Source organism: Haliotis rufescens, unplaced genomic scaffold (assembly GCF_023055435.1).
Source record: "Haliotis rufescens isolate VD_foot unplaced genomic scaffold, xgHalRufe1.0.p SCAF_3, whole genome shotgun sequence".
In the NCBI taxonomy this organism is placed as follows: Eukaryota; Metazoa; Mollusca; class Gastropoda; order Lepetellida; family Haliotidae; genus Haliotis; species Haliotis rufescens.
The window spans coordinates 11,741,024-11,759,858 of NW_025964001.1; the positions used below are offsets into that span (position 1 = coordinate 11,741,024).

An 18,835-nucleotide genomic window follows, 5' to 3' on the forward strand; every position below is an offset into this window, starting at 1 on the left:
AGAAGTGGGTTTTGAGGAGAGACTTAAACGTTTCCTTAGAAACAGAGTTTCTCAGATTCAAGGGCAAGGGTTCCATAACTGTGGACTGCAAAAGGAGAAGGCACGGTCAGACATAGCAGAAGTAGACAGAGGCTGATACAGTAGAGTTCCACCAGAGGATCGGAGAGCACGCCCTGGAGAGTACAGGGATATAAGATCTTTGAGATAGTCTGGATAGTCGCTATTGTTGAGGCAGTCGTGAGTGATGATACATATCTTATAGTTTATACGAAAGGAGACTGGAAGCCAATGTAGTGCTTTGAGGACAGGACTGATGTGATTGGATCTTGGAACTTTAGAGATGCATCTAGCTGCAGAGTTCTGAATGCGTTGTAGCTTTGATATGGCTTTCATGGGAAGATTAGCATACAATGCATTGCAGTAATGTAGTTTGGAGGTCACAAGACATTGCATCAACAATTTAACTGTTGGAGTATCAAGTAGATGGCGGACTTTACTGATGTTATAGATGCTATGGTAGCATGCTCTGCTGGTTAGTGAAATATGAGTGTCCATGGCCATTGTTGAATCAAAGGTGATTCCCAGATTACGGGCACTGGCAGTTTGGTACACAGTGGTATCACCAATATGAAGGTATACAGAGTCAGAGTGAAGCTTTCTGACTTGCTGTCGCGAACCAAGGATTAAAAACTCAGTCTTCTCTTCATTGAGTTTGAGATAATTGAAGCTCATCCAGGATCGTATGTCATCAATACAGCGCTCAAGGAAGGCGAGGTTCAGAGACAGTTCGGAGGTTTTAAAGGAAATGTAGATCTGGTTATCGTCCGCATAGAGGTGGAAGTTAAGAGCATGTTTCTGGATGATATCTCCCTCCTGCAGGGTAGTTTCGTCTGCCTTTGTAACCCACTGGTGCGGGTTTGACAGGATTTTAGATGCTGACAGGGGTCATTTTTGACGCTATTTCCGATAATGCCCGTCTGTCAGGTTTGCCTGTTGGTCTGAGAGGGAAACTCTCCACCAGAACATAGTAGGCTGGTTTGGCTGATATTTCATGGAGGGAATAGCTGATCAACATTAGGTCGCAGTGATCTTTGATCATCTTGGTGGTGACATCCATGTTTGGTTTTGGGTATGACACAGGCACAGACCTCATGACACGATGAGAAAAATGACCTCAGAAATATATGGACATATTCTCCACAAAGAAACTCTCCATGCATAAAGGCATCTGAGCATCTTCCTTCGACAAAGTTTGTTTGTTTATTGTTTATTCAGCGATATTCCGGCTATACGACGGCGGTCTGTAAATAATCGTGTCTGGACAAGACAATCCAGTGATTGACATCATGAGCATCGATCCACGCAATTGGGATCGATGACATGCATCAACCAAGTCAGCGAGCCTGACCACCCGATCCCGTTAGTCGCCTCTTACGACAAGCACATTCGCCTTTTACGGCAAGCATGGGTTGCTGAAGACCTATTCTACCCTGGGTCTTCACGTATCTTCAAATGTCCAATATAATTTGTTTTGAACCAACCGTTATCTGTAAATGCTGCTTTTGTAGCTGAAGGATTATTGATATTTCCCTGGAACACATGATGTCCATGAACGAAAATGTGCCCGGGTCGGATCCAACATCCTTGTACTGTTCATCTACAATTTTCACCTCTATGTGAGGGCTTCGTCCAACCAGGCTGTCTTCAAAGTCTTCTTCCTTCTCACAAATACAGCTTGATACATACCCAACTTCTGTAAGTCCATATGCAGATACCACCAAGTGACAGATCCTACCAACAAACTCAATGAAGTGTTCGGCAAATGGTTGCCATTAGTATGTATTTCCCAGAGACGTTTCTCTTTGGGCAAGGGGTACCATGAACGCTACGGTAAGTAAAGCAACAATGCACTTGAGCTTTTGTAGTATGTCCAAGGTAAGGTGTGATTGATCTCTAACAGAATCCCTTAAGTCAGTATATGTGGTATTGCTATGTCAGTAAATGCATAAGGCCATCCTCCTCCACAGCCCAAAGGTTGGTCACTTTACAAAACATCATTTTCTTTTTGGATTCGAAACATCTTCGTAAAACTGCTAGCTCCTGCGTCTTTGGTACAATGTTTGAACAGCCAGTGCTGACTGAGGTTGCCCAATACAGAGCTGGGTCTGGTGGTAGTTTCTTACACACCTGTGGGTGAGAAACCTATTTGAGATAACCGGTATCAACCATATGTGAGATCGAATTCCAGGCCCGTGATTGGCTATTCCATGGTGATGACCTGTGGTCAGATTATGACAGACTACTTTCCTGACTGTAAGTCATTGATAAGTTTCTCGTGCTTCAGTCGAATGTTCACCTACGTCTGTGTTGAACATTATGCTTTTGTAGATGGCAAAACGACAGGGCAGGGCTAAACTCTTTGTCGATTTAGAAGCCATATGTGAACCCGGAAGTAAAAATGTCTGGAAAAAGATAGGAAGTATCGGTGTTTCCATGGAGCTACTTCAAGAAGATGGAACTATCTCTAGGGATAGATGTGTTGTCATGGAAACGTGGGCAAATAGATATTCCTCCGCTAAACAGCAACGTTGGAGAAAGGACAGTGCATAGTGACAGTCAGTCTATGGCGGACCCTCTCTTAAATGAAGATATATCTGTTTAGGAGGTACGATATCGATGTGTGTTAATACAAGCTAAGAATGGTAAAGCACCTGATAATGACGGTATACAAGTTGAAGTATTAAAGAATGATAACTGTATTTTCTTTTTGATTGGTCGAAAGGCATCATAAATCCAATTCCAAAATCAAATACGGAGGACCCACGTAACCCTTTGAGCTACAGGGGAATAACACTTGCACGTTTGTCCTATAAACTTTTCTCTGGTGTATTAAACAATAGACTGACTGAGCATGTAGAGAGCAACCAATTTTTGTGTGAGAAACAAAACGGATTACGAAAGAAGAGATCAACCCTTGACCACATCTCAAGTGTTACTTCTATCATTGAAACTAGGAAAAGCATGAGAAATAAACACTCGCAACCTTCATTGATTTCAAGAAAGCATATGATTGTATTGATAATGATTAGCTATGGGAAAAACTCCAATGTCTGGGAATAAAGGGGAAGGTTTTCAACGCCGAAGTATCCTTGTATAAATCCGTCCAGTCATGTGTTAGACTTAATAGAATGTGTACACCATGGTTTAATGTCAGGAGTGGACTTTGACAGGGCTGTTTGCCGTCGCCAGTTTTATTTAACATCTGTATTAATGACTTAATAGAATCCTTGAAGCTGCTTAATGTTGGAATTCACACAGATGATATTTGTGTGAGTGTACTCGCCTACGCTGATGATATTATTCTTCTAGCAGAAAATTAGAAGGATTTAAACATCTTGTTGGGTTGTCTTAACAGCTGGTGTTCTAGATACAAGATGACTTTAAACCCATCCAAATCAAAGGTAGTTCATTTCAGAACCCCTTCTGTCGAACGTACGACTCAAGTTTTCAAGTGCGGCGATACAAATATCGACGTTGCTGACTGTTATAACTATTTAGGGCTGTTGCTTACAGAACACCTGGATTACGCGAGGACGGGAAAGGCGGCGTCGAGCTCGGGCAGAAGAGCTCTTGGTCTCCTGATATCGAAAAGTAAAATTACGAAGCTCTACGACTCCGTGGTCGGGGCAACATCAGAATACGGTACACCGATATGGGGAACACATCATATTCCATCCATAACCACTGTACATTATGCGTTATTTTCTAGGATTAAGGAAGTTTGCTCCTAACAGTGCAGTCAGCGGTGATATGGGATGGGGTCCAATAGCCTGTAGACAATGGGAAAGTGCGACGAGGTTCTACATGAGACTGTGTGGAAAAGAACAAACTTCTGTCACCTCCAGAATTTTCAAACGGGCGGACTGTCACGCAAATAGAAACGTACGTAACTGGAATTTCCGTGTTCATGCTTAGCAAGCAAACCTCTCATTGGAACACTTCATTCCATTGGACAACTGTTTTAATATCAAAAAGTATCTGTCAAACTGATGCAAATCTTCGTACAGGACTGGAAAAGTAAAGTGCAGCAGCCGCATTGTCAACGTGGCAACGGTAGAAATAAACTGAGGATCTATCAACATTTTAAATTCACCTATTGAGCTGAGTGGTACATACAGAGTTCGCAAAGAACTTCACTGGCTCAACTGCGTTGTGGTGTGGGACCTTTGAGGGTACGAAAACTTGCCATTGGAAGAAAGGGTGTGTTTGAATTGTTAAGAGTGTGTGGAGCATGGATATAATTTCTTGTTACACTGCCCCCTTTATAATGTAATTAGAGCGCCATTATAAAGAAGATGTACTCAAGTCTGTGATATTTTCAATGATTATTCTGATGTTGAAAACGTGTCTTTTATACTGTCCAACCCAGATGTACCGTTCTTAGCTGCCAAGACCTGCAAACTTTTATTACAACAAAGCAAATCTATTTTATATCATGGTGTGGAAATTGCTGTGCCTGTTTTAGAATCTGAGTTGGTTTATTTAATGTTTTAAGGTCCTTTTTGGTAAAAAGTTTTATGCAAGTCGCAATTGTATTTTAAAGTCCCTCATAACCCATAGACGTGTTGCTCTGTGATGTTTATTTTACTATGTCATTTCTCTTAATATGTAAACAGAGATGAGACTGTAACCTTTCTGTCTGTCTGTCTGCCAGACACGTCATGATAATATAAGACTTGTTGATCCTACTTCTCATTTTGGATGTTATTAGTTCAAAGTTCATTTTGCTTTAAACACGTTTTATCTATTTTATATAAAACAGTATCGAGTATGTTACCAAGCTCTATATTAGCAGATATAACCAGATTGCATAACTAATTCTGTAGTCTAATTCTGAGTAATTGTAACTTATTAGAATCAGTTAGATGTATTTGTTCATGACATTAAATGTTGATTTCTTTTATTTTTTATAAATTAATATCGTGCAAACTTCAAAATTTATTCCAAAATAGTGGGTTTATTTACTCAATCTGTGATAAAAGCATGTGTCAATATTGCCACTTTTTAGATTCACCCAATCTTGCTCTGGCTGTAGAGGTGCTGTTGTAAGTGAACCAGGGGCTTCCTTCTCTGTGATAAAACAAAGTCAACTTACTGCAAACCTGCCATGATTAAAAATGTTTCATTAGATATCTCTATACGGGATATATATTTTTCCCATTAACTTCAAACGAACGTCTTTATTTATTTGATATTAGATATAAATATCACAGTATATTAATAAATCAATGATTTTAACGCCGCTTTTAACAATATTTAAGTGACATCACGGCGTTAAAGTCTATTATGTCTACTAGAACTGGTCCATTACCACAGCAGGTAAAAGTCATGTTTTGAAACCCATCTCTACCCCACTGTCTTAACAACTGGGGTATCTGGTAAACAGGATAAACAATTGGAATATGTCAATGAACAACTGTATTCCGAAGTTTTTGAATATACAGTACTTTGCACAGACGCCCGAGTGTATTTCGGAAAGTTGTGCTTTTTGCTGAAATGTTTAGTCAATCTGAAAACACAGTCGTAAACACTTAGAATAGAATCCGATCAATGCTGACTGCTTTCGTGTCTGTAACCTAGAGAACTTTACTCAATTGATAATTTAAAATGTAAATAATTTAATTTATATCAATATCGGTCTCATCATCTTCGATATTTACTGATCGGAAATAATCTGGAAGTGTCGCAATATTTCCATCCTTTTCAGCTGATGCTTTCTTCAAATACAATCAAAAGTCGTCTGTGATTCTTTGTCTATTGATACCCTGTTTTATTAACGTATTCTTTACCTTATTTCTTTAGTCATTTCATATTCACTATTTATATTTTGCCATTTTCATTGTGTCTATATTTATATATTTGTTTTCCTTCAACCTGTCTACAGAGGGAAATCAATGTAATCATTATTAGAAATACGTGAATGAAGGTAGTAACCTGCATGCCAGACTTTATAATAGATTAATCCAGTAATTAAGTTGAAGTATATCTGACTAGATATAAGCCCACTTAATCCTTATGCTCCCAGAGGGCAAGGTGTGAGGCACGAGTTGTTTATAGACAGGCGACTCAACAAATTTGTTAGCTCCTAACATTATATCAATTGGTGACAAACCTGTGAACTATAAACACAGTAAATTGGCTTCACAAACCTCTCGTTACACAGTAGAAAATAACCGACAATGTAGAAGACATGTACTGCATTGTGTATTGCAGAAGGTACACTTATTAACTTCACGTAGAAGTGGACAGCAGATATTATATACAGGATGCAATGGTGGCATTGGCCTTGTATTGTCTGGATTGTCTCCAGATAATAAAAGGTGAGTGAGTGTAGCAATATTCCAGCAATATCAGGGTGGGGGACACCAGAAATGGGCTTCACACATTGTACCCATGTCGGGAATTGAACCCGGGTCTTCGGGGTGACGAACAAACGCTTTAACCACTAGGCTACCCTACCACTCCTGGATTAGCAAGACCTTTTCAGTCCGGGGTATAACAAACTGGCAAGGTAACCCACAAATTTGTGAATGAGTGAGTGAGGGCTGGTAAACAGCGCAATCAGCAACAATCCTCACCCTCAATACAACGCTACAAAGCAACAGTCATAACTGTATCCATCCTATTAGGCTTTATTACATCAACATCTGCAGATCCAGAGGGGTGGTGCAAGGGTACACCCTCACACCACTTTGAAGCAAAGAAAATATTATTTATATATTTATAAAATTTGGAAGTTTTTAGATGTGATGTGTAAACCAGTAACAACACCACATTACACTTGCTCATTGGGTTATTAGAAAGTAGACACAATTTACGGATAACGGCATAGATCCTTAGATCTTGCTTGACAACAGTATAAGGGTCTATACCTTACCATCGGTATAATAGTATTCTATAGAAGTTGTCATCCATCAACTTCAAAAGAATGCTTATCAACGAATTCATTGCGGAATTGTTTTTCAACAAACTACCATTGACTTAACTACCAGTGAGTGAGCGAGTGAGTTTAATCGTATTCCAGTCATATCACGTCATGTTAGCTTAATAGTGAGTGAGTTGGGCTTAACGCCGCTTTAACAATATTCCAGTTATATCGCGGCGTGTCAGCTTAATGTGGGAGGAAAGCCCGAAGTGGTGCAGGTCTCAGACATTTACCACTTTGGTGAAACCTACAAGCACGGGTATGGTGCTGACAAACCTAGAAACATTATCGGGGCCAATCGGGATTTGAACCCACAAACATAGGTTTCTGGGTTGCCCAAGGGACGCAACTCTGCACAGTGAATCGCGGCACCTTAGACGACTGGGCCACCCGTGACCCCAACTTTACTACCAAATATGAAATGTTTCATCGATTATTTGCATTGTTCTAGTATTTGTATGTGGTCACAAAATGTGTCCCTCCTTTTCTAAGCCCCATCTGCTTGTATGAAGCCTTGGGTTGTGTATTCCTTGGACACATCTTCCCAAGGCAAGGGAGTTAACTGACTTTGAAAGTAAGATAACTGGTCTTTTAAACTCAGTTAACTCCCTTGCCTCGGGAAGATGACCTTGACACGTATCCCACATTTAAGTCTCATGGTGAACACAAAACATGAAAACAAAGGTCATGACCAACCACAAAGATGACAGGTTTATTATTGTCTAACAGAAATACCTGGAAGCACATGGACATGATTCTGCTGATTCCAAGAACAATCTGTGATATGTGACGTCACACAAACTGATATCCTCACACAGACGCGCAGACCCATGATGAAATACACTTCTCCAGAACACAACTGACAGCTCAAGAGGCAGATGATACATTAAACAACCTTGATGAAAGACAATCATAAGAATTGATTCAATACTGAAACCCAATCCAAGAATGCTCTCTGAATATCTCTCACATCCAATGATAAGACCTCCCTATTGCTTTATGGACAGTCACACAACAGGCTTATTGATGTCAAAGGTTACAACAAAAACATGAATAGAATGCACAACACACCTGGCACATAGTGATTTCATAGACATATATTTAAACACAAATATGTAAATGTTCAACAAACAGACATGTTCCAAATCCCTATGATCCAGAGCAGGAAGAAATGATAATGACAACAGATTTGTGCCCTGCCAGAGTTGTTCCCCTTGAATCAAACATGGCAGAGCGGAGAATTACGTGTTCCATGCTACCACTTGTGCTGCCAAATCTTGTAAATAACAGAAAACAATTTCAAAACTTTCTTCCCAATTTTGAAACTATGTTGCTAATTCTAAAGAGCCAAAATGTCCCCTCGCCATATTTCATCCTTCATACGATTCCACAACATAAACGTAGAAATATCTAAAGGTTACAAGGCTTTATTCTTTAAGAAATTTGCAATGCTACGCAATCCTTAACATGGAAGGTCTTCGCAGACAAAGTATAATAAATCTGAGCTTCATCAAAGGACAATATAACAAACAATCCTGCAATGCCTGATAGGCATTTATAACATGAAATACAAATGGGTTTTATAAAACAAATATAGATCTATATATATTAGATAAAATGCAATCTTCTAATATTTGATTAAAATGAATCTGATAGCTATGATTGTTAAAATATAATATACTAACTGGTGAGTGAAAAGATCACTGTAAACAATGAATCTAAAAGCTACGATTGTTAAACTAGAATATATCAACAGGTGAGTAATATGATCACTGTATGTACTGCGAGACCCGCACATTACTCCACTAATAAATAACAAGCACAGCTTGGAAGAAGACCGATGTCACAAATGGGCAGACAGAGCCCCTCTCTGACAGATAATCGTTCCGAGAACACAGACCACACATAGGTGCTACAGTGCTCTGACTCTTGATGGGGTCAGCTTGTGGGTTCAGGTTGAAGGTGAGGTAATGGTGTCGGTAAGGTGGTGGGGTAGGAAAGGTAGTGGGGTCGAATGCTGTGTGATATGAAGGAGTCATAGAAATCAGGCAAGTCATCTGGCACTAGCATTTTTCTTACCAACAACTACCAAAGTGGAGCTACATACTTGTTTTTATTTTGGCATTGGTTACATTTTCCCTGTGAAAGGTTTCATACAAACAAAGGCAACAAAACCCTTTTCTATAATCATAATAAATCTCCAGTGTCCACTGTAAGATTCTGACATACCATGAGCATGTGTTAATGGATCACTATGAATTTGTGATGGTTCCAAGTGTTTGCGAAAAGGTGAATGTATTCTGCTCCACCTATGGCACCCATCATAAACACATGCAGAGGCAAGTCAACTGTAAAAACATGGTCATGTTGGTACAAGTCAAAATCAGTGATTGCAATGGACATAATTTTTGACATTCATGCATTAAATTTGGAAATGTAGTCCACATGTCCAGTATGAAGCCTTTCAAGAGAAATCCTAAGACCTTGAATGTTGTCTCTGTCAGAGGGGACTCTCGGTTTGGCCATTTGGGCAAAAGCATTTTTCAAGTTAGTTCACTTGTATATCTGTACTAAATATGTCTCATATAGTATTCAAATCAGAGAAAGGCTAAATAATACAAAATATACTGTTAACTTGTTCAAAAGTGATGTAAATTTGATTTTCATATTCCGATAAATAATTATTTTGTATAAACACTGATTGTTTTAGACTTCATGTGACAAGATAATGTTTTTAGTAGCACATTCCAGTGATTAGCATTTTTTGTCTTAAAATCAAACTGATCCCAAGTGGTTCTGTATGTCAACTGGTGATTGTAGAGTGAGTGAGTGAGTGAGTGAGTGAGTGCGTGCGTGCGTGAGTGAGTGAGTGAGTGAGTGAGTGAGTGAGTGAGTGAGTTGGGTTTAACGCCGCTTATAACAGTATTCCAGTTCTATCACGGCATGACAGCTTAATGTGTGAGGAAAGCCCAAAGTGACGCAGGTCTCAGACGTTTACCACTTCGGGGAAACCCACGAGCACAGGTATGGTGCTGACAAACCTAGAAACAAAATTGGGGCGAACCGGGATTCAAATCCCAAAATCATAGGTTTCTGGCGTGCCCAAGGGATGCAACTCTGCACAGTGAATCACCGCACCTTAGACGACTGGGCCACCTGTGCCCCCAATTGTATAGTGGGATTAGTGTACCCTTGTCAAACAACATGCATACAAACCCTTGCACCTTGAAGTGATGTGTATGCTGATGCATTAAATAACATTAGTTGGCTTATCTTGCAACAAACCACCAAGAAAGAAATTAAGTTGAAAATAAAAAATCTGCTTCTCAAGTCAATGAAGCCTCTGCATTACCTCATATTTAACATTTTTTTTGTCAAATATTTCTTTGGTTATAACCAGAAAAATGTATTTGAACCCTTGGCTTACATGGTTTGGAAAGAACTGAACCAGAATTGGCTAACAGCCAATGGTTTGGAACAAACTGAACCAGAATTGGCTAAAAGTCAATGGTTTGGAACAAACTGAACCAGAATTGGCTAAAAGTCAATGGTTTCGGACATACTGAACCAGAATTGGCTAAAAGTCTATGGTTTTGAACGAAGTGAACCAGATTTGCTGACATCTCTGGTTTGGAAGAAACTGAACCAGATTTGGCTGTAGTTGTTACTGGTGCAACACTAGGCAAAGAAAAGGAACCCCCTGATAGTATCAAACACCAAAGCTCTATTCACCAGACATTGGTTAGAAACGAGCTCCACCAGTCAGAAACATAGCACCAGTGTTGGTCCAACAGGTAACACGTTCCATGACACGACCTCATCTGTAACAGTGACACTGATTAGTAGCCAACCAGTTGAATCGCCCCAAACACAATCAAAATGATAAACTGATTGGTCATTGTGAGTGCAGAGAATTGTCACTGATTTATCGTGTATAAAGTACCAATGTAAACAATGGGGAGATAATGATAATTTGTAAAATAAACAAGGATCTATAAAAACATAATGATACAATAGTACCCTGACAAAAAGATAAAAACTTTTGGGAAGCAGAACTAAATCAAACTTGTAAAATACAGCTTACATATGAACTAACAGATAATACTTGGAATGTATGTATATATGTCTAGAGCTAGATGCACACAGGGGACCACAGTAATGAGTACAAACAACAAGTACTTGATTAGTCACATAAAACAATACTTCAGACAGCCAAGGGCCATCTTCCCGAGGCAAGAGAGTAAACTGACTTTAAAAGTCCAGTTTCCACCCTTGCCGAACAAGGCTGGAATTACTGGACTCGATCGTAGCGCCACCAGTGGCTATTACCAGTTATGTCCTTTCTATGCCTCTCCTATGGACCAATGAGATTCCACCCCTCGTATCACTTGCGTTTGCTTCACACAAAATGGTGGCGCCCAGTCAGGACGATCTGTTCGATAGACAAGATCTATACTGTGATAAAACGGGTCTTACATCCCGAAATGCATCAAATCACGTGAGCACCTTGATTAAAAACATGGCTTTGCATATCCTGCAATCGATCGAAATCTGCATCGACAGTTTACGAACAGGATTTCGATTTTGATGCGCGATTTTGATTGGACTATGCATAGACTCGTCAGTCCAGCCAAAATGTAACTCCATAATACCAGCCTAGTTCGGCAAGGGTGGAAACTGGACTTTTATAGTCAGTTAACACTCTTGCCTCGGGAAGATGGTCAATGGCATGGGTCAGTGGCCCTGGACACACACACAACACAAATAACCCTCTCCTCCTCACAAATATGGGTCCCCTCACTCAACAATTTGTCAGGTAATGCATTTGATGAATTCTTTACTCCCATCTAAACATCTAATGAAATACAATCTAGCACTTATTACCATGGTTACTGCTTGTAAATGAAGCAACACTTATTACCATGGTTACTCCTTTTAAATGAAGCAACACTTATTACCATGGTTACTGCTTGTAAATGAAGCAAGAACTTATTACTGCTTGTAAATGAATGACAGTTTGGAGTTCACACAACTGATCAGATCTTTTCTGATTTCAAAGTAGTTTTGATTGGATGTGATGGTACTCTGTTAAATGAACATGGAAAATATTTTATTGTTCTATCATTGTTTCCTACCCAATGTACACCAGGAGACGCAGCAGATAAGTCACAAGGATAATTGTCTATCTGCGAACACACTGACTCATTCAGCAGAATGACCGAACAGCAAATTCCTTGCCAACATAATGAAGATGAAATTGTCATGTCATTCTTTTAAAGTGTTAAATATTGTACACAACATTTTTATAACCCAGGCCACACCATCAGTTTTGATGACCATTTTGAAATATCACAAGAAACATCCAAACAATGAAAAGGAGACCAGCAAAATAAATTTGAACATGCTGAATTGATCCTGTATAGGTAAATATTTTGTTATAACTCTGTATGTTTGGGGTGTTCTTTATGAAGATCATCAGCAGATTCTTCAGCTGAGGATGCTGGGACGTCCTGGGACGTGACGGGCGACTCTTTTCTGTCCGGAACTTGGTGGTACAACCGAGAGCTGCGTAGCTCAAGCAACTCATTGCGGATCTCGTCATCAGCGTTGCCGCTACTGCTCTGACCTTCGTCCTCTGAGGAGTCACTGGTTTCATATTCAATCTCTGTTCCATCACTATTGAAACCTACAATATTCAAAAGGACATTGTTTCACAAATAAATATTTAAACATGTGGTTTTTTTTATAATGACCAGTGATCAGTCTTACAGTCATTTTGCAATTCAAGCCTCACCACAGTCACCTGTAAATAATCATGTCGAGGCCAGATGATCCAGGAGCAGCATTGTTGTGTGTGAAGACATGCTGTTGTGTATGAAGACATGCTGTTGTGTATGAAGACATGCTGTTGTGTATGAAGACATGCTGTTGTGTGTGAAGACATGCTGTTGTGTATGAAGACATGCTGTTGTGTATGAAGACATGCTGTTGTGTATGAAGACATGCTGTTGTGTATGAAGACATGCTGTTGTGTATGAAGACATGCTGTTGTGTATGAAGACATGCTGTTGTATGTGAAGACATGCTGTTGTGTATGAAGACATGCTGTTGGACATGAAGACATGCTGTTGTGTATGAAGACATGCTGTTGGACATGAAGACATGCTGTTGTGTGTGAAGACATGATGTTGTGTGTGAAGACATGCTGTTGTGTGTGAAGACATGCTGTTGTGTGTGAAGACATGCTGTTGTATGTGAAGACATGCTGTTGGACATGGAGACATGCTGTTGTGTATGAAGACATGCTGTTGGACCTGAAGACATGCTGTTGTGTATGAAGACATGCTGTTGTGTATGAAGATATGCTGTTGTGTATGAAGACATGCTGTTGTGTATGAAGACATGCTGTTGCGTATGAAGACATGCTGTTGTGTGTGAAGACATGCTGTTGTGTATGAAGACATGCTGTTGTGTATGAAGACATGCTGTTGTGTATGAAGACATGCTGTTGTGTATGAAGACATGCTGTTGCGTATGAAGACATGCTGTTGTGTGTGAAGACATGCTGTTGTGTATGAAGACATGCTGTTGTGTATGAAGACATGCTGTTGTGTATGAAGATATGCTGTTGTGTATGAAGACATGCTGTTGTGTATGAAGACATGCTGTTGTGTGTGAAGACATGCTGTTGGGTATGAAGACATGCTGTTGTGTATGAAGACATGCTGTTGTGTATGAAGATATGCTGTTGTGTATGAAGACATGCTGTTGTGTATGAAGACATGTCGTTGACGTATGATGCCTGATTCTCTTCTCTAGCATTGGCATTGAGCACAGGGAATCTATACTCACATGCAAAAGAAATGCAAGTGTTTTTAAGCAAATAGGTAACATATATGGAACGATATGCTCCATTTTTTGCACAACATCAACAACACATTTTCCAGCAGGACAATGCTCGTTGCCAGAGCTACCTTTCTGCAACAACACAACATCCGTGTTCTACCATGGCCAGCCCTCAGCCCTGATCTGAACCCCATCGACCACTTGTGGGATGAGGTTCAAAGGCGTCTGCACAATGTGCGCCCAGTCCCTACAACTGCCGATGAACTATGCACAGCAGCTCTGGATGTGTGCAGGAGGATCCCTAGGGGCTTCACAAATCGTCTGATCCATTCAATGTATAGGAGAGTGCGGCAGTGATCAATGCTAATGGTGGTCACACCAGGTATTGACTGACATTTTGGGTATTGACCCGAAACTGTGTAAGCCCTTAACATTTGAAAAAAACAATTAAGTCATCTGCCTTTTAATCCATTAAACTGCCTTCAGTCAAATTTTGTCAATCTTGCCCTATTAGTATTTCTTGTCTTTACTGTTGAAAATAAATAACATGTATACTGCATACTCGACTTGCGTTTCTTTTGCATGTGAGTATATTTTGCATGATGAACATGATGAATTTATTCCTTAAAATTATTATACTTAAAAATGACAATGATAATTATTGTACTCATAGTAAATTACCTGCTCCAAACTCCTCCGCAGCTTGGAGAGTTGGTTTGTGCTCAGGGCTTTCTCCATATTTAGATTCAAACTCAGACAGTCCCAGGAAGTCGTAGCTTCGAGCTGCAGGCTTCCAATCTCCCTGTGGCAGCACCTCTGTGAACAGGACACCATGGACAACTTACTGGGGGAACAAGACACAGGACACAGGACACAGGACACCATGGACAACTTACTGGGGGAACATGATACAGGACACTATGGACAACTTACTGGGGGTACATGACACAGGACACAGGACAAAGGACACCATGGACAACTTACTGGAGGTACATGACACAGGACACCATGGACAACTTACTGGGGGTACATGACACAGGACACAGGACACCATGGACAACTTACTGGGGGAACAAGACACAGGACACAGGACACCATGGACAACTTACTGGGGTACCAGATACAGGACACCATGGACAACTTACTGGGGTACCAGATACAGGACACCATGGACAACTTACTGGGGGTACATGACACAGGACACAGGACACAGGACACTATGGACAACTTACTGGGGGAACATGACACAGGACACCATGGACAACTTACTGGGGGTACATGACACAGGACACAGGACACAGGACACCATGGACAACTTACTGGGGGAACATGACACAGGACACAGGACACTATGGACAACTTATTGGGGGTACAAGACACAGGACACAGGACACCATGGACAACTTACTGGGGGTACAAGACACAGGACACAGGACACCATGGACAACTTACTGGGGGTACCAGATACAGGACATAGGTGACACCATGGACAACTTACTGGGGGTACATGACACAGGACACAGGACACTATGGACAACTTACTGGGGGAACAAGACACAGGACACAGGACACCATGGACAACTTACTGGGGGTACATGACACAGGACATAGGTGACACCATGGACAACTTACTGGGGGTACATGACACAGGACACAGGACACAGGACACTATGGACAACTTACTGGGGGAACAAGACACGGGACACCATGGACAACATACTGGGGGAACAAGACACAGGACACAGGACACCATGGACAACATACTGGGGGTACTCGACACAGGACACAGGACACCATGGACAACTAACTGGGGGTACATGACACAGGACACAGGACACCATGGTCAACTTACTGGGGGAACAAGACACAGGACACAGGACACCATGGACAACATACTGGGGGTACTCGACACAGGACACGGGACACCATGGACAACTAACTGGGGGTACATGACACAGGACACAGGACACCATGGACAACTTACTGGGGGAACAAGACACGGGACACCATGGACAACATACTGGGGGTACTCGACACAGGACACAGGACACCATGGACAACTAACTGGGGGTACATGACACAGGACACCATGGACACCATACTGGGGGTACAAGACACAGGACACAGGACACCATGGACACATTACTGGGGGAACATGACACATGACACAGGACACTATGGACAACTTACTGGGGGAACAGGACACAGGACACCATGGACAACATACTGGGGGTACAGGACACAGGACACTATGGACAACTTACTGGGGGTACATGACACAGGACACAGGACACCATGGACAACTTACTGGGGGTACATGACACAGGACACAGGACACCATGGACAACTTACTGGGGGTACCAGATACAGGACATAGGACACCATGGACAACTTACTGGGGGAACATGACACAGGACACAGGACACCATGGACAACTTACTGGGGGTACCAGATACAGGACATAGGACACCATGGACAACTTACTGGGGGTACAAGACACAGGACACAGGACACCATGGACAACTTACTGGGGGTACATGACACAGGACACAGGACACCATGGACAACTTACTGGGGGTACAAGACACAGGACACAGGTCACCATGGACAACTTACTGGGGGAACATGACACATGACACATGACACAGGACACTATGGACAACTTACTGGGGGAACAGGACACAGGACACAGGACACCATGGACAACTTACTGGGGGTACATGACACAGGACACAGGACACCATATACAACTTACTGGGGGAACATGACACAGGACACAGGACACCATGGACAACTTACTGGGGGTACAGGACACAGGACACAGGACACAGGACACCATGGACAACTTACTGGGGGTACAGGACACAGGACACCATGGACAACTTACTGGGAGAACATGACACAGGACACAGGACACCATGGACAACTTACTGAGGGAACAGGACACAGGACACAGGACACCATGGACAACTTACTGGGAGAACACGACACAGGACACAGGACACCATGGACAACTTACTGGGGGTACATGACACAGGACACCATTGACAACATACTTGGGGAACAAGACACAGGACACAGGACACCATGGACAACTTACTGGGAGAACATGACACAGGACACAGGACACCATGGACAACTTACTGGGGGTACATGACACAGGACACCATTGACAACTTACTGGGGGAACAGGACACAGGACACAGGACACCATGGATCACTTACTGGGGGAACAAGACACAGGACACCATGGACAACTTACTGGGGGAACAGGACACCATGGACAACTTACTGGGGGAACAAGACACAGGACACCATGGACAACTTACTGGGGGGAACATGACACAGGACACAGGAAACCATGGACAACTTACTGGGGGAACGAGACACATGACACAGGACACCATGGACAACTTACTGGGGGAACAAGATACAGGACACAGGACACCATGGACAACTTACTGGGGGAACATGACACAGGACACAGGACACTATGGACAACTTACTTGGGGAACAGGACACAGGACACAGAACACTATGGACAACTTACTGGGGGAACAAGACACAGGACACCATTTACAACTTACTGGGGGAACAAGACACAGGACACAGGACACAATGGACAACTTACTGGGGGAACAAGACACAGGACACCATTGACAACTTACTGGGGGAACATGACACAGGACACAGGACACCATGGACAACTTACTTGCTGGTTCCTCCTGGCCACTCACAGCACGACTCAGCCACTCCTGGACAGACTCAGGACTATACTCCCCCTCCACCTTGTTGTAAACCTTTCCCTGGAAACAAGTGAACCACAGTTCAGTTATAACGACCAAGGTGGCATAACTTGGACAGATGGACCATAAACTTTGCAAACCAATCAACATGATTATAGGGCAGTTGCCATTTTATAACCGTGTTTTCTTTTCAGTGCGTTGACCAGAGGTGGCTTAAGGTGTACTTACAGTCCTGTGGTAGACGAGGGACAGGGCTGGCAGAACGGAAGACCAGGCATACTCGGAGAAAATGGTGGCTCCTATACTGCTGCCTCGTCTGTAACATAAAACATGTTGCACTCACATGGCAAATTATTCACGGGGCCATTTCCTTATGGTGTACATCTCCAACACAAAAGCCCCCAACCCAGGACCTCATTCCACAAAGTGATCTTAGTGCTAAGTCCTCCCACATAATTTAACAGAGATTTACGATGAGATCACTTTGAGCAATGGGACCCTGGTGGGGGAGATCACAGAGATAAAAAAGACGGAATTCTGACAGGAATATCACATTCCTGTGAACACACCATGAACTAGTGTGAGAATGAGTAGTGAGTGAGTATGGTTTTATGCCGCTTTTAGCAATATTCCAGCAATATCATGGCAGGGGACACCAGAAATGGGTTTCAATCATTGTACCCATCAACTCGAACCCGGGTCTTCGGCGTGACGAGTGAACACTTTAACCACTAGGCTACCCGACAGCCCCTAGAAAAGGAGTAAGTGAACTAGGTTTAACACCGTTTTGAACAGATTTCCAGTGATATCCAGAGTGTTAGCTCAATGTGGAAGGAAATCCGAAGTAATGTAGGTGTGAGATGATCACTAAGGTGAAACCCACAAGAACAGGTAATGTTGTTACAATCTTGAAAAGTAATCAGGGCAAACCGAGATTCAAACCTGTGAACACATCATGAACTAATCTGTATCCAGGGCATCTACACAAACCACTCACGCGTGCATCCAGGCAAAGACAACTCCTGGGAAGAGCCCGGACAGGGCCAAGTCAGCGACAGTCTTCTTGATGAGAGTTGTCTCAGCTTCTTCATACTTGTCACAGAACAGGATGAGGAGTGGCTTGTCCTGGCTGTACATCAGTGGGAAGACATCCGCCGTCAGCTCGGGCTGGGACACACAACAATGTCAAGTATAGCAACATTAGGATAAAAAAAATAATAGTCGTGGTTCCCAGGCATCATAAAGTTTGCCGTCAGCT

General features: G+C 42.1%; 1 protein-coding gene across 1 annotated transcript in view; it reads right to left on the reverse strand.

Annotated features, from left to right (window-relative positions):
* Positions 1–11,626: 11,626 nt before the first annotated feature.
* The window catches only part of LOC124146609 (thioredoxin domain-containing protein 16-like), a 47,491-nt gene continuing 40,282 nt past the window's right edge, over positions 11,627–18,835 (reverse strand). The window contains exons 16-20 of the mRNA XM_048403748.1: positions 18,575–18,744; positions 17,806–17,893; positions 17,544–17,637; positions 14,513–14,647; positions 11,627–12,671 (exon numbers count right to left, since the gene is read on the reverse strand). Coding sequence (XP_048259705.1) covers positions 12,421–12,671; positions 14,513–14,647; positions 17,544–17,637; positions 17,806–17,893; positions 18,575–18,744 — 738 coding nt within the window. The 3' untranslated portion in view covers positions 11,627–12,420. The remainder of the gene's footprint in view (positions 12,672–14,512; positions 14,648–17,543; positions 17,638–17,805; positions 17,894–18,574; positions 18,745–18,835) is intronic.